At 44.2% G+C, this 16579-nt stretch overlaps 2 protein-coding genes across 2 annotated transcripts in view; both read right to left on the reverse strand.

Moving 5' to 3' along the window:
* The window catches only part of T265_15198 (hypothetical protein), a gene marked incomplete at both ends in the record, with an annotated part of 4100 nt that extends 1549 nt beyond the window's left edge, over positions 1–2551 (reverse strand). The window contains 2 exons of the mRNA XM_009177012.1: positions 941–1173; positions 2299–2551. Of these exons, the coding sequence (XP_009175276.1) occupies positions 941–1173; positions 2299–2551 (486 nt within the window). The remainder of the gene's footprint in view (positions 1–940; positions 1174–2298) is intronic.
* A 6299-nt stretch (positions 2552–8850) lies between these two features.
* The window catches only part of T265_10594 (hypothetical protein), a gene marked incomplete at both ends in the record, with an annotated part of 21070 nt that continues 13341 nt past the window's right edge, over positions 8851–16579 (reverse strand). The window contains 5 exons of the mRNA XM_009177013.1: positions 8851–9073; positions 12813–12971; positions 14728–14856; positions 14900–15089; positions 15127–15243. Of these exons, the coding sequence (XP_009175277.1) occupies positions 8957–9073; positions 12813–12971; positions 14728–14856; positions 14900–15089; positions 15127–15243 (712 nt within the window). The remainder of the gene's footprint in view (positions 9074–12812; positions 12972–14727; positions 14857–14899; positions 15090–15126; positions 15244–16579) is intronic.

The raw sequence follows: 16579 nt of genomic DNA on the forward strand, positions 1-16579 counted from the left end.
ATATATGGGGAAGGGGGAACACATGGTCAGAAATCCACCTTAAATTTAATACACATGCGAAAGAAACGGCAAGTTGGCTTTTGGATGACTGAAGACAAGGGCTAAAAAGACGGCACCTTCTCTGTTCCAGGGAGAATAAAGTATTACCGGCGGTAAAGTCATAGTGGGTACTTGACGAGCAAAGACAAGTTGCCTGATCGAACGATACAGGCCGAATAGCTCCAGTGGTAATAAAGGCAACAAAAATTAGGAGGCGATACATTTTGACAGAGAGTTTATCTGCTATCGAATCAAGAATAAGTATCAGTGAAATGAACCCCTCCGCGTTGGGCTGAATCACAAGGAATAAGTAAGAGGGGGGGGGGGCTTCCACCAAACATCATGCCAATACTCTATACCGGGACAAATATACTAAGCACAAAGAATAAGTCTGCCCGACAACAAAGTCGGCCCAACTAAACGCCTTGTCTTCGACACATGGTGCATCTTTCGCGGTGGACGTATCCAAAGCTAATAAACCAGTGACATTTATTTAATTGGATGAGGAACGTGATCCCGTGAACTGCTTTGAAAAGTTTCAATATTTCATTGGAAGTTCATCAGTTACTCAGACAGCACTGAAAAATAACACAGGGTGGAAAACTGCATAACTACGAACATGCAACATGTGAAATAGCTTGAGAACTGTAAACAATTGCTATGCACAAAAACGGATAAATTGGTTCCACTGATCGGCTTAATCAACCACATGAACTAGAGACAATCAGACGTAAGGGATAAAGATCACTTACTGAACAGAATGCCATAGTGGTGGGACCAAGAGACGCCAGGAAGACTAATATGTAGGAACAATTTATACCCATTAGAGACAGTCTCAGCTGAAATCTACCACAATGAACAACCAGAGAATTTCAATAGAGATAGTATATATATAGTCGACCATATTACGTGACGAGCAGGCATCCACAATACAGTGCACATGAACACCACGTTCAACAAGATCCAACGCGGTCGCCTGGACACACACGTGAGCCTCGATCCCGCAAAGTAGGACAGCATCAATCTGTTTGCCAAACTCCATAGCGCTATTCACCTCCTCAGTGCACATGGTGAACGATGTCTTTGGAATGACAGGAATACCGCTGAGATCTCCAAGTTCGGGGACGGTATGGCCTAAACCTAACGGGATAGGATGTAGAAATCGCAGATAAAAACTGACGAAAGATAGCCTTTAGTTGAAAAAGGGAAAATGATAAACGTGCCAATGAAAAAATATACTCCCTTCCTCGCAGTGATGTGACCTTAAGAGTGGTTAATTGTCGAAAATCAACAAAAATAAGCTTCAGTGATGACACAGTGTTGCTTCGAAAGTCGTCGGAAGCAAGCCCGCAAAAGAATGTACTTCTTTCTAGTCCGTTGTATACCCTAAAATCAAGCCGTCTTGTCTGTTCTAGATTTGCAAATCGCTGGAAAAATAACACTGAAATGAATGGTCATCACGCCTACAGTTTCTACCTTATACGTCGCAAAATTAAACTGTTGGAGGCCTCAAGAGGTTTAAAAAGGTTTATTACACACTTTAAACCTATTATAAGTACTTGAAACACATGGAAACGTGCTTGAGTCATGCAAACTAGGGCAAAACGCCAAGGACGGTACGTAGAGCCACACAAAGCTCGGAATCACTCGGAGGGACAGGTGTGCAGCCGTACCGATGTCAAACAATCTTAGATTACCTGAGATGCACCAAGAATAATTAGATATCCATCGATAAGAACTGAGCGTTACCACTTTGTCAAGATTCCGGTAGTTCTTGAAGATCTGTTGCTTGGAAATTGATTTGCAAGTGTTTCGCCATCGATCGAGAAGGTAATTGTAGTGCGCGAGTGATTCACCCAATGCTCTAGAATCTCTAGTGACCGTTTCATCAGTTATGTGCACCTTTGGGCGTGTCACAATGGTGTTGGGTGAGCTGGGTATGATTACTCGGCTCTGCCTATCAGAAAATATGGTGCACAACAGATTACGGTTGTGTGATAAGATCCGCAAATCTGAGGGTAGATATGAGAAAAACCATCTGGGGTCATTTCGTCACACTCGGTTTGTAGGCTTTCTTTAGAGAAAGAGGATGGGAAAGGGTAATCTCATGTGTTGACTGCCGGCGTGGCCACAACCATCGAGTTTATCGGTGGAATTGTAGTAAGAAATTCTACCTCTATTTGCTAGCCAAAGCGAAGTACTTTAAGGCCTATATAACCAATGGAACGCGACCCTTGAGTGAAGGAAAACCCAACTTACCTTTCGGGTACATTTCCGTGACCACGGTCCGCATACCCAAGATTCGAGCAGCTTTAAGCAAGCGACCGGACACCTCAGTGATAGCTTGGAAATGAGCAATATTTGTTCGGAATTTCTCTTGAAGGTCACACACTAACAACGCGGTACGAGAAAGAACTAATTTACCAACTTTCGGAAGCATTGTGAAGCTAAAATAAGGCAAAATAAAGCAAAAATGAACCCAACGTAATAACTTTTCCAGTGTGATCAACATTTAGAACAATGGTGTATGTTACCGTAGCGTGTTGATGCCCAGCGAAATTCGCGCGTGTCTGGAAAAGGGCCCACATCGAATGTCGACTGGATGTCTGTAGTACGACGTCTTATCACACAGAAGCGCTCTTGTTGGTTACTATATAGTCCAAGCAGCTTGAGATGGCTCAGTGGTTAAGGCGTGAACTAAATGACAGTGAGGTCCATGGTTAGAATCCAACTGGTTTATCTCGACTGATCCTTGCTTGGGAAACCTGGACCTATCCCAGCCCTCGTGTGTTCTTTTGTTGGCAACTATGCACCTGAAGGGTGCTGCAGCTGATCCATTCTGTTATTTTATCTGTTATCCAATCAGACTCATGCGGTCGAGTCCAACACTTTTCGCTCAGGAACAAAGATTCTGAAGTCACCTCGCTTAAAAGCACGATTTGCCGCATAAGTGTAGTTGTAACCACGAAATTTCGTGAGAGTAGACAGTAGACAGTTGATGGCCCTTAACATGGTAGACCGCCATAGCATGCCGTCAAACATGGAAAATATCTCCACCAATTAAGATGAGTGATCGTTTAGGAACGTATTACTTTAAAAATGAGTGTTTCACCAGTTGCGTACCATTCGGTGTTCAAATAGTACACAAGGTTGACGCAAACTCGGGGATTGTGTCTATCTGATGAGCGTCGAGGGAAGCGAAACCATTCTTGAGCCATCGGAATGTTTCAAGCAACCTTAGGGTAGTGTGTCCCGTCAAGAAAAGATATCAAGTTGTCAAGACCAACTCATCCAAGTGCTATTCCGAAAGATGCACATCGTATCACCATAATACTGGTGGCTACTCAAAGTGATCTATAGCGAGCGCGTTCGAGCTCTAAATCACCAAATATATACTGTTGATGATTCTCTGACCGGGATACACGACTGTGCCCAATCATCACAATGGGCATTGGGTTAAAAACTTTAACCTGGAAAGAAACGTGGTTTAGCAGAAAGAGGTTAAGCAATCTATATCACGTTCCCAAAAAATTGCTTTATAACGACATTTGGATGTGTGCGGTTTCACAAAGGCATGGGACGAACAGAACATAAGCGCCTTCAAACGAGCCCCCGGAGATGAACGAAGTGAAGGTTTCCTGACTGCAGCTAATGACTGAAAGGACATGCTATCCCTCCGTTCAGCCGTAACACTTTGAGCACATGGCTGCCACCCCACCCAAAGGAAGCGAGAGGACTGAGAACTAACAGGTTGAGATACTACCAGGTTACCTAGGCCTGGACAAGAGCGCTCCAAATGTTGAGGTTGGGTTCGCACCTTAACCACTGAGCCATCTCGAGCTCAAAAAGGTTTTGCTTAGTAAAGACAGGACAATTTAGATGGGGTTGTGAGTCATCCAGGAGAGAAAGCTTCCCCCACAGTGGAGTGAATTCGAGATTCCGAACCCTATTTCAGGAACCGACTGTGGTGCTACCATCCGGATAACGTACTCTAGGAGATACACTGCGAGTCTTGACTTAATATACCAAGACAAAATGCACAAAACTTCGAAATCGCAACTACATCCGCAGAGACACTTCGTACATGGATTCGATGCTGCCGAAATTTTGATACTAAATCCTCAACAGGAAACTCCCAAACAGAAGGCATTTCCGTTGCACAAACTATTTTGGCGTCATGAAATCTTTTCGAGGCCTCCCCCTAGTTAGTTGTGGATCGCAACCCCTGTGCCCGTTCTTGGATTGCCGTTCCACCTACTAGGGTATATCAACAGGCACGACAGAATGAGATAGGCTTTAATCGTCACAGCTGTGCTTATCACAGAACTGCCCACACGGTCGAGCTAGAATCTTTATAATGGTGAGAAAAGCGCTGAAATAAAAGTGCTCGAGACCCTCTGGCCTATATGCCGACCAAAAAGGGTATGCGTTTTCTGGTCCGTAGCAGCTGCTCGCCTCCGGACACTTCAAGTAAACCGCCCAAAGCCGAGAAAGGAACATGAAGTTGTACCCGGAACAATTAACTATTTACTTAAGAACAAAACATCGCAATGAATCTGTCAGACTGATTATTCGACAGTCACGTCAAATAGTTGATAGTACAAACTGATGATACAGTATCATACGACAATGGCGGGCACTCAACCGAGAGCTGACCCGGAGCATTGTCTACATTAAGATGTGAAAGCAACACATACATGTTTGCAATACGGAACGAAGTTAATTACGGTACGAAGCTACGTTCAGTAACTCAACAATGATCTAGTGCCAGCTTACAATGGGGTAAGTCTTTTGAAGTAATGGTAGTGTTTTTTATTTAGTTTTCGTTTTTATTTGAGTTAAGCTAGATGGCTGTAAACGGCTCATTTATGATGCCAGGGGCTGATGACTATAACTTTGGTTCACCACGTTACATTGGTATCAATCAAGAGGTGGCAATGAATCAATCTGCCCCCTCTGAACGAGGACCTTTCCATTGGAAAGATCACTTGTTTTGGTTCCGCGAACCGTACTGTTGAATTAATGACTAAGATACCACAATTTCTAAAAGCACCGCAATATTTTGGTAGCCATGACCCGACTACTCTTCAAAGGATCAGCTTTTTAGGAGATCAAGAAAGATGGAAACTGCTACATAAGTCAGGGAACTTGAACTTCAGGTTTTGTCGTATCGTTAATCACCCGTACTCCTGTTACTGACACACGAGCTGGACTTGCTGAAGAAGGGGGTAATCCCATAGCTAGCAGGTGTGAATTGTGAATTGCACCTTGGGGTATGAGAATGACGGTGGCGAATCTGGTTATTCTGGTCACCACGGCGCTGAGTCGTTCAATGATGGTTTAGTTGTGGAGCGGTCACGTCGGTTGTAATAGGCCAGGTCCTGAGATCAATACACAATGATCACTCATCACCTTTAGAAACATTACCGAGCTAACGTTAGGCTCTTGAGAAAAACGTTTTTGGATATTTTCTGTATCACCAGAATTCGATGAAGCAAGTGCTGCTTCTTGAAGCCACACGCAAAGAACACCGTTACAGGACATCCACGAGTTGCATGGCACAATATTGACACAATTAACAGTTGGTATGAGAGTGAATACACCAGCGGCCTCTCTGAAGTACGCTCTAAGGAGCACCTAGCCTATTTCGATGATGTCCAAAATTGAATTTAGGATTTAGAATAGAATAGGGTCTTACGAGAAAAAGCGACTTCCTCTAGTCACTTTAAAGCAGTCAGGCGCGCTACTTCGGTAAACTGTTCAATCGAGTGCCATGTGAGTGTACATTCTACGAATACCGCAACCACCAAATCTGAAAACAAATGTGTCCAGATTTCAAGTGTCTGTGACGTCACCTGACTCAGAAGTCCTGACAGACGGGCTCATTGATCGACACAACCAACGTATGTTACTGGGTCGTCGTTCGAGGCGTTGAGCTTTCTGCCCACATCACTCGAGTACGTACATGTTCACCTGCTCAGATGAGTCCAGCGTACGCTGGTGGAGTAGTGGTAATACGCTCACCTCGGATGTCAGACGTGCGGAGTTCGAAACCCAGCACGACGAAGAATATGCCCTGCTGATGAGCGAAACTTGGTTCCAATGCTTCTCCCCTTTGGCATGGACTCACCAGATTGCACCAGGACAACAGGACGATTGTTCAAACAAGAGTCATGTGAGTGTGCATGTTAAAAATCCTGCAACCACTAACATGTAAAGATTATCCGAGTGCCAACTTCCTCTCGAGTACGATTTGGACCGCTGGAAATACTAAAACGACGGCCTCAGTAGCCTGGTACCGTAGTTACTTGGGTGTAAAACGATCGCGATCCGTTGCTTCAGCAGTCACCCAGAAAAAAAGGCCTACTAGCAAAGGTACTTTTGGATGAGAAGTTACTTCATGTCTGGCAGTCAAAACATCATACAGTGATTGGTCGTATCTACACAAAAGTGTAAATACTTGTCAATAAGCAGCGTCCAATCTCTGAAAGATCGGTTCGAAGTAACACAGCAGTTAATGCATGAACCGCTGACCAGAGGGCCTAAAATCCAGGTCCATTCACGAAATCCGATTACTAGCTTCCAGGTCGGGAAGATTGATCACCTGAAAGCTTGGGTGCCGATCCTAACGATAAAACTTGGTAAACTAAATCGGAAAAAATAGATATGCTGATTTGATCATGGGATTGCCTGACCTCACCATGCCCTGGCTGCTAACAAGAGTAGTGCGAATGGAATAAGCCACGATTCAGTAACGAGACATGAAGACCACACCATAGAATCTTAGGCGCGTTAGTTCATTCCGGCCACAAAGGTGGGTTGACATAAGTCGACGGGATCCAGGGTTCATGGTAACACGACTGGACTGAGGCAAATCACTAGTAATACAATGACGACGCGACGGGATCCAGGGTTCATGGTAACACGACTGAACTGGACTGAGGCAACTCACTAGTAATACAATACGTAGTACAGTGCGTCCACCTAGTCACGTGATGCGATATTATAACTGATCTAATAAATCACGCTGAATAAAGTTAGAATCTGATAATGAACCATTTTTCCATAAATATGATGTATTTCGACGCCTTAGATTACACTTAAACAACCAGAAACAAATATTGACACCATCCGAATCGACGACATTGATACTCTAATAAAAAATTGAAGTCGGCCCTAATGCTGTAGGTTCAGATCAGACGATGCGCAGTGATAGCTTGAAAAAGTAGTCGATGAGCAGGATAAAGTCGGTGGATCTGATACTCATACTGTAACCTGAAAAGTTTCCACTTCACTCGAGGAACAGACGTTCCGCGTTGCACCTAGCTCCGGCATGGTATAGTTGGATCCTCCATTCGACAGAACATTTGGGTGTGTTAAGTTCCCCGCACCAAACGGCACTGTTGTTCGTAAACCGATTAATTCTACCCTGTCCACCACTGATTTTCATGTGACATTTAGCATCAATCAAACAGGATGGAATAACCAGGTGCTCAAGAGCAAACTAGAATCGACCCGTCTAACAACCTCAATAGCTCCTTTTATTTAGGATTGGAGCGGTCAGATAGACAATTTCCGCGCTTACTTGCTTACTCAGTTCCGTGCATATTCTTATAAACCCCATCGCAAACGTCCGCTACGATTTGGCGCATTCGACTCAGATGACCTGTCTGCTCTCCTTAACATGCTTACTCATCAAGGAGGGAAGCTTGTGAGCATAAGTCCTCTGTTGTCTCAGACTTCAGGACTTGTGAGAACATACGGACAGCTTTCCAAAAGCTTCCGTGCGCAAAGTGGTGTCTGTAAGGGTTGTCTACTCTCCTCATTCTTATTTGATATCGTAATCAATGAGATAGTGAGACGACCGCTGGAAGGTCTTCAAGGTCTGGTGTTCGGATAGCATCTAAGAAAACCTCGTGCGCAAAGTGGTGTCTGTAAGGGTTGTCTACTCTCCTCATTCTTATTTGATATCGTAATCAATGAGATAGTGAGACGACCGCTGGAAGGTCTTCAAGGTCTGGTGTTCGGATAGCATCTGAAGAAAACCTTGTCGATCTGGAATAAGCAGACGACATCGTTCTCGTCTTCGAAAAGCAGAAGGCGCAAGTGTTTTTGGATGAACTGACTAAAGTCATCCCGTCCTTTGGTATGCACTTTGAACCCACAAAGTGTAAGGTCATGCTCCTGGACATGCAGTCACTACACACGCCATTTATAATCCAGGGAGATGATCTCGAAGTTGTGCAGCGTTTTATTTATTTTTTGAAGAGATTTCGTCCTGTAATTGAAGCCAATCTATGCTGAAAAGCCGAGAAGCACTTTACAGCTGTTTCATCCTTATTGGGAATCATCAGCAGTCTCACGAAACTCCGGAGAGTCTCGAACCCGCGACCTTCTGACTAGTAGTTTGAACACTTAACCGTTCGGCCACGAGTGGCTGGTCAGCAGTGTGATTAGCTCGCAATTAGACAAGATATAGCGCTAGAGTAGGAAAGGAATTAGTCGCATGTCAAACGTATCTCGAGGCTTAAGTTCATACCAGACCAGAAGATCGGTACTTCGGGCCGAATATACTTCATACAAATACCAGAATCACAAGGCAGTTTAAAGATTCTGTCTTGACAACCAGGCTGACAGCAGTAGAAGCAAAGCGTACATAATTTCAAGGTTATCGGGAACACTCAGCTAAACTAGCAAGGAGGCAAGTATGTATTCGGCTCTAAGAAAATGGTGGAATTATCTATTTACAAGCAGGTCAATCAAACCAACGCATACCGGTTGTGAGAAGAACGGCAGACTAGTAAAACCATCATAGTTTATTAGAAATAGAGGACAAATTATCAAGAAATCATTTGTACATTTGAATCGGGTGCGAAAAGGCGTAGCAAAGTTCAAACCTGACCAAATTAGGCTTCCATCAGTCGTCTAGTAACTCCAGATAATTTATGGGAACAAGGCCACTGACTTGATCCTCACGCCAGACTTCACAAAATCCATCCTGTAGGACTTTGTAAACTCGGAGCAGTTCGCCTACCTGGGAATTGGAAGAGGGGCACGGTATGAGATAGAAATAACGGAACCGATTTCCACGAACGAACAGCAAATAAGCAGGACTACTGGAAAATCCTTATAGGAACAAAACGCGTATTGATGATTAACGCGGATTGGTACGTGGCGTTTTCCTCAGCGAAAGTGGAGTCGGACTATCGGTCCGGCCTACCATATTTGGCATTTTTCTTGCTCTGTGGTTGCATTAAACGGCTATCGCGAAGACAGAGACAGTATCGTGGTGCGACAGCTTGCGTACTTTAGTAAACAATTAGAGGAAGATGCCCATGCAGCATCTGCGAGGTTGGTCAACAGACTGAGGTTTGACAAACGCAGTTTTCCGACCCTGCAGTTTTGGGGTTGGAATAAGTGTGGCAATTTGTTCCCTAGAATTTGGGCTACTCGAGAACTCTCAAGCCAACCACCGCTGCTTTGCGGTCAGGCTTTTGAGCCAAAGGTTCCGGTTGAGGACCCTAGTTTTCTTTCCGTTTAGGTTTGGACACCTCGATAGTATCTCAGCCCATATACAAACATGAATTTTACAGATAAAAGTGCCGTTGTGCCACATCAGCCGTCGCGTGATGAGATCAGCCGAGTCGTCTTACCAGCTGCGCACAGTAGGGCGGGTAAGCGATCGCCAATGCCTCCCATCTTCACTGGAAAACGGTCAATGACAAGTTACTTATTTATATCTTGGGACAATAATACACGATGAAAGCATAATCAGTTGGAATGATCCCACCAATATGTCAATACATGTAGAGACAGACAACCTTTAACCAGGCGGTCCGGCTGGAATGTGATGGGCCGAAACGCCATTGGTATCGGTGATGTAAAATGTTCACCAGGGTTTCCAACCAAGTGCAGGAAAAATCACCTAGACCCAAAACAGAAGGGGGCCAAAATCACACAGTACCCAGTGGGCTCGGGGTGCCCTTAATTTTTCGCAGCCATGATAGGTACTGCTCTCCTCGGATATCTCACCAGTGTGTTCGGAATGAAAAACGGCAACTTCTTTGGTAGATAATTTTTAGGCAGGTGTTGTACATCTCTCAGCCACTTTTACTCCGTAGGGCTTATTTACTCTCAGGATAAGCAGTTACTTATGCAGGATTTCGCTGAGAACAGAACAGCGCCAAGTGATTTGCGCCAGACTATGAACGTTTGAGGACACTCAAGATTCTCAGGTCGGTAGGGTCAACTTCCGCTCGTACATACACGACACCTTAGCTTCAGTGGAGTTCGCTTTTTAATAACGAATAAAGAAAGTCAGTGGCACCGGATGGTGCTTAATTTCTATAAAATGAAAAAAGAAAAAGAGGTGAAGTGATCAGTAGCAAAGGCAGCATAGGTGTCTTCCCACTCCAACTGTAGTGCTAATCAAGATTGTAACCACGAAGTGGCTTCCGTGAGTCTTTCAATAGCCCGACTTTGTCATTTTGCTTACCCAACAAAGATTTAAGGGTAAACGACAGGAAAACTTCAGTTAGGTAGTCTGAAAAAAACAGGTTGAGATCCGTTACGTTGGTCGGGTTCCCAGCCACCGGTACTGAGTTTGCGAGCTGCTGCCTTTAATTCAGGTTTCTATGTAAAGCTGTCATCCGAATGAGGTTCAGGCAACAAGTTTCTAGGAACAAGATGATGGCTGGACAGAGGTAGCACGTTTCTGAATAGTCTTAAACAAATAACCACTACATATAGTTCTAGGCAGTCCCATCTAGTATCCAATACTTGTGTATACACCAGAACACAGTGAACTCACTGTTGCTAGAGTAAAATCTAAATTCTTGTCACCTTAACTGACACAACGATGAGTGACAAACAGGCACTTACCGAACAGTCTGTGGTAAAAATTACATCACACTAAAATTGCACTAATAACCGGGATGATCCCGAAAAACCCGGACAAACGTTATATCGAAATATTGCATCGAGTGGTTTGTTTGGATCGATTGACAACCAGAATAGTCTCTCTTCACGCGCCACCCATTTTGGTCGAGAGCGCTACAAACTACCGTGTGTGTAGCTGGCATGTTCCTAAGTCAGCAAATGCTTCTGTATGGCGTCATCGCCAGGCCAAGAACTGCAGATTCATGCACTTTTCGCAAGGAGGAAATAGGGAAGAACCGTATTTACACGGACTCACTTGAAATTTTGCATCACATGTAAACGAACCCCAGCTTGAATTACAAATATATTCGTGATTCATAACTGCCTGAATATTCTGTGGCAAAACTAGTTAAAATAAGTACAGAATGGCTGCAGCTGAATACGGTGACTACTTTTCGATACCATGCATGACACCTGTGCAAATATTCAGCATTTGTTTAGTGGACAGCGATTGTCCGGGTGCCGAGGCACCATCGACTAAGTAACTGGGTCATAGTTTTTTTTCCACTTTTCGAAACCATTATTGCCCGGGATTTCGAAACTGGGGAACAGCAGTTGCGAAAACGACAGTGACTAAAGCCATTGTATTTCCATTGTCGGGCAATTGTCTGACCATCTTTCAAGATTGCCTGTTCAATAAGTCAATCAAAAAAAGATTTGTGGAACAGGCAACTCTCCGGCACGCGAACCAGTGTTTCAGATGTGCTCAAACGACTTTCCATTGTGGATACTTGTGAAGTCAAATCGGTTTCCACCAGTCACCGTTGAAGTAAGTTCACAACTAACAGTGAAAAAGTGAAATGTAGCCACCATCAACGTCGATATGATGATATAGCGACCGAGGTCTTCACCATGATACATTTATGAGCACTTTTACGAATACTGAAATCAACTTCTCCTCCAAATCGATTCAGACAGACCGGTCGTCCGAGCTGATCGGTCCCACTTGTATTTACCCTTGTACATGTGCCTTCCATGCTTTTTCAGATAAATGGCAAAGCGACTGTTCACAAGAATGAGGGAACACATTCCGCCGTGAATAGGTTGAAAAGTATCATGAGTGATCACCAGTGCTACTACAATACACTTGTGAACAATAGTCATAGAGCGAACCCTAAAATGCGTGTAAATTCTCGCACGAGGTAGCTGGCCATCGTTTTAAAACTGACAATCACCATTTGCACAATTTCTCCAACTGCCCCGACCACCTATGTTGATAGTAGACGCCTGGCTGGAAAAGCGAATAACGAAACTCGGCATCCGTCCAGTTCGTTCAGAAAATACCAACGAGGACAATTGTTCAAGTTGCATTCATTTTTACTAATGCGTGAATTAATCGTATGTCCAACCAGTCCGAAGTTTTTTTAGATCTACAGATGGCTCAAGTGGTTAGAGCGCGAATTTACTGACCGGAGGGTCCCGACCCTCCGAGGTTCGAACCCGACCTCTGGACCTCAACTTCCCCTGTCTAGGTTTGGGCAACCTGGCAGTATCCCAGCCCTCGTACTTCCTTCGGATGGCACGGTAGCTAGGCACCGAAAGTGTTACAGCTGAACGATTGTTATTATTATTTAGATCTACAGAGTCAGCTGATGAAGACCAGGAATCAATCAATTAAACCGGAAACAGTTGTTCTGAAGGAAGCCGTGGACAATATTTCCGATGAAATCCTGAAAGTCATCGTTTTTCGGAAGATCTAGGGCGCCACCTACGACTGATACGTGCAGGCATGGGGTCATATTAAAGGGCGGTAGTGCGTAATATTTAAAATGTCACGTTCCTCAAAAAAGGCAGACAGGAAAGTAGAGAACCATAAAGAAATGCGCTCAACTAACTTGTATCTTCAAGTGACCCTCAAGAAAGGCGCTGGGATTGCGAGCCCTGATAACCTTGCCAGTTTTGGGAAGACTCAGAAACTTTCCTTTGCGACAGTCCGAAACTACACAGGCTTGATCATTTTGCCCACTGAGTCTCGCATGAAGTTCCGGAGAGAACTAAGGGATGTAATAAAGGGGTGAGAAAGTGTAACACTCGCAATGCCTGTAAGCAATAAGGATAGTAATGACTGGGAGATAGTTGCATTGACGGCACTACAATCACAAACACACTGCAAAATCACCGCGATAATCACTGTCATTATCAGAAGCACCGGCTGACTCTAAAATCTGTCCCTTTAAGTAATTTCGTTACCATACAGTTCAACGAATTAGCGTCACAAATATTCCAGCACCTAAGGCCGTAAGTCTACTTTCAACTTTACTAAGAGATGCCGGTTGCGAAAATGTCTTCAAAATGTTTTGTGTGCACAGCAATTTTCTTGACTATACAGTACAGTTTCACTGCGTTTTAGATACCAGCCACGAATCGAGGAATTCAGCCTTACGTGTCCCACATCGGTCGGTGGACTGGGACAACGATGTCGTCAACAGGGTAACAAAAAAGGACTTTTATGGTACCGCGAGCAAAATGAGGGCTTCTCTGAATGATGTAAAATCCGTGTTCAAAATACAGTAGAAACCTTTTCGGAGGTCTTCTGTTGACGGCCACGATTTGTGGTTAGCGTGGCTCTTGGAATGCACGTTGCAAAACCAAGCAACAAATGCTACGGAATCATACATCCCTTTAAGCTCAGTCGTCTTCCACATTACGCCTTGAAATTTCGCAAACATTTCATTGAACAGCACATTTCTCGTTTGCCATGTTGTCCTCCTTTTTCCGAATTTCCTGTCTCTACGTGCCAATTTTCCCGTCCTACCTATCACTTCAGAATTTTTCTCCAGACGTTTATAAGTGATCTGAGATGGCTCAGTGGTTAAGATGCGAACGTACTGGCCCGAAGGTCTATGGTTCGGGCCCAACCACTCCAGCTCGACTGATCGTGTCTAAACTTGGGGAATCTGGCAGTATCTAAGCCTTCGTGTTTCATTCGTGTGCTATGGCAGCCAGGTACCGAAGGATGTTACAGCTGAATGATTATTATTTTACGTTATTCGATGTGAAATCGCTTCTCCGTGCACTGGTCAAATAGGTTCTCTACGAAGCTATGATAGCCACATTATTCATCTATCCCCACAAACGATCTGAATATTGACAAGCGTGCTTACAGAGATGTAGGTTTCTGGGAGACGCAGACGCACAAAACATTGGGCTCTCACTGTGGTTAATCATGGTACCAGAGAGCCAGCGGTCACGTGTCGCTACCACTAGCGGTTATGTAACGTTAAACCGATGACCAATGAATCAGCATGTATTCCTCTGTGAAAGAAAATTGGAAAATTGAAAAGAATAATGAAAGGCATGTTCAAACACCTCACCTAGTAATTCGTCACAGCTGTTACAGCAAAGCAACCCACAATGATCGTGATTCTGCGGTGACTGATCACGATCAAACCCGTTGAATTTATGTTATGACCGAGATACATCAATTGCCAACTGTTTGGAGCTACAACTTGGTAAAATTAGTGTCCAGGTCACCCACTTCCCTTTCGCAAGATCGATGAATGGAAGCAAAACTTATATGGGGATAACTTTTAACCCATGCAGAAATTATCGGGTTCCAATACCCACACTAGAGCTTTCACTCCTCTATAATGACTGAACATGATCGACTTCGTCTGCGGTCGCTCTAGTGGACTTTGCGGTGCAACTATGAGTTAGTTGCTGCATATGATAATAATAATCACACCAGGCAATAAAGATACTAAATTGGCGTCTGATCGTTGAGGAAGAAAGGTAAATAACCGGACCCACCTCTTGCACATAATTAACCGGAACCCAGCCGATTTGTCCTGACGATTCAGCTTTGCACAACATCCATTGCCCTTTTTGTCGAATGAAGTACAACCTCTCAGCCCGACTGAAGGAAACTTCTGTGTCATCCTTTATTGAGGAGACAACTAGGTTGAACACAGAGAAAGCATACCTTTGCTTGAAAATTATAAAGTCCCAAGTAAACATCTTTAGGAGCTGGTTGGGTGAGGCGCATCGCTGACTTTGAATTCATGTAGTGTCTGATTAGATCATCCAATGAATCGTACAGCGACTCGCCGAAACGAAACTTTTGACTCATGGGCATGAATGGAATCAAAAACCGTTTTACCCCATCGGATTCCCTTTCAGAATGTTATGGGTAAGTTGCAAAAGACTCACTTAACGGTCAACACGAAACCGGAATGAGTGGTGCTATCGCGCACCAAAAAAGTGCCCACTGGCTGGTCAAGCAGCAGCTCATTGGTCTTTTCGCGACTTAGCTCACCGAAATACCACCTGTGATAGTCAATAAATAGGCAAAGATGATAATTCTCTTCCTTACGGACAATCAGGGATGATCTGATCCGTTGCAGTCATCATATGTTGACAGCGGTCTTCAATGACGACATTAGAAGCTGGGCGAAATAAAGGTAGAGTTCAATAGACAGAGAAGCATTGTGACAGGTGAGTCGGGTGAAAAAAACGCTAGTCACCGAAACAGGACACAAAATGATGGGTTTGATTCAGCCGATCATCCTTTCAAAATACAGCTACCAGATACGTGAAAAATGTCGGAAATAAGACACATCTCAGTTTACCAGGGGTAAGTTAGAAGCTAAAATTTGGCTCGAACCACGGACATTCCTACCTGATTCGTTACTTTAACTCCATATCACTTTGGGCCAGGGAACGAAACGGTTCCCCTCGGCTATAGATGGAAGCTGTATAGCTGAAAATGATCGAATTAACATACACTCCACGACAAAATTATAGGACACCCAGGTTTCCTGCTAACTCTACTACCGATTTATGAATCATCATCTACCGAGACAATNTCTACTACCGATTTATGAATCATCATCTACCGAGACAATTGTTGTCCTCCATACCTCATTCAGAATGGTACAAATCGCGAGACTTGGTAGAAAGATGAGAGATTGCGAAGAGTTTAGGTGTTGTTTGTGGGGTGTGTATCCCGTGCTTTTATTTCTGGACACGCTGTACAGCTTGGTAAGATATCACGGATATCTTCAGGAGAGATTTGAAGATTTTCTGAAGGTGAGGAAGTTCCTCCTGTAAGTTGCAGCTGTCCCAGAGTATACCGCAGCAACTAAAAGATGGTACACACGCTGCTATGTTTTCTTCTCGTCGGCATACGATGTCGTAACAGTAAGGTGGCATTTCGTCACACTTGAGTTTCCCTCTGTTACCACGCATACATATCAAAAGCTGTTACCTTGATGTGGTTATCGAGCCTCGATGCGACAACGATAGCTGTAGCTCTGTTCCTTACGGTTTAGCCGCGCTGTTAAGGTCAAAGTCTAGGGGTGGTATAAGGAACACCAAGCCTTCGTACTGCAAATAATTGTATTACGAAGAGATCTGAGATTGAAGTCGGACTGCTGTATGACGTAAATTTGAAAACAGCAAAGTGTTTCCTCCAGGTGTCAAGCATTCCACATTGATGGAAGTAGTGACGCTATATGACCCCAAAGGAAGGCGGATTAGAAAAAATCGGCCTTAAAACCATACATGCTGATCAACGAAGGATGGACCCTGACCGCAGTCGAAAGACGATGAGATAATACGAAGATCCTAATGCCACCCCACTGGCATCTGCTTTGCTTGGCAG

Source organism: Opisthorchis viverrini, assembly GCF_000715545.1.
Source record: "Opisthorchis viverrini unplaced genomic scaffold opera_v5_383, whole genome shotgun sequence".
In the NCBI taxonomy this organism is placed as follows: Eukaryota; Metazoa; Platyhelminthes; class Trematoda; order Opisthorchiida; family Opisthorchiidae; genus Opisthorchis; species Opisthorchis viverrini.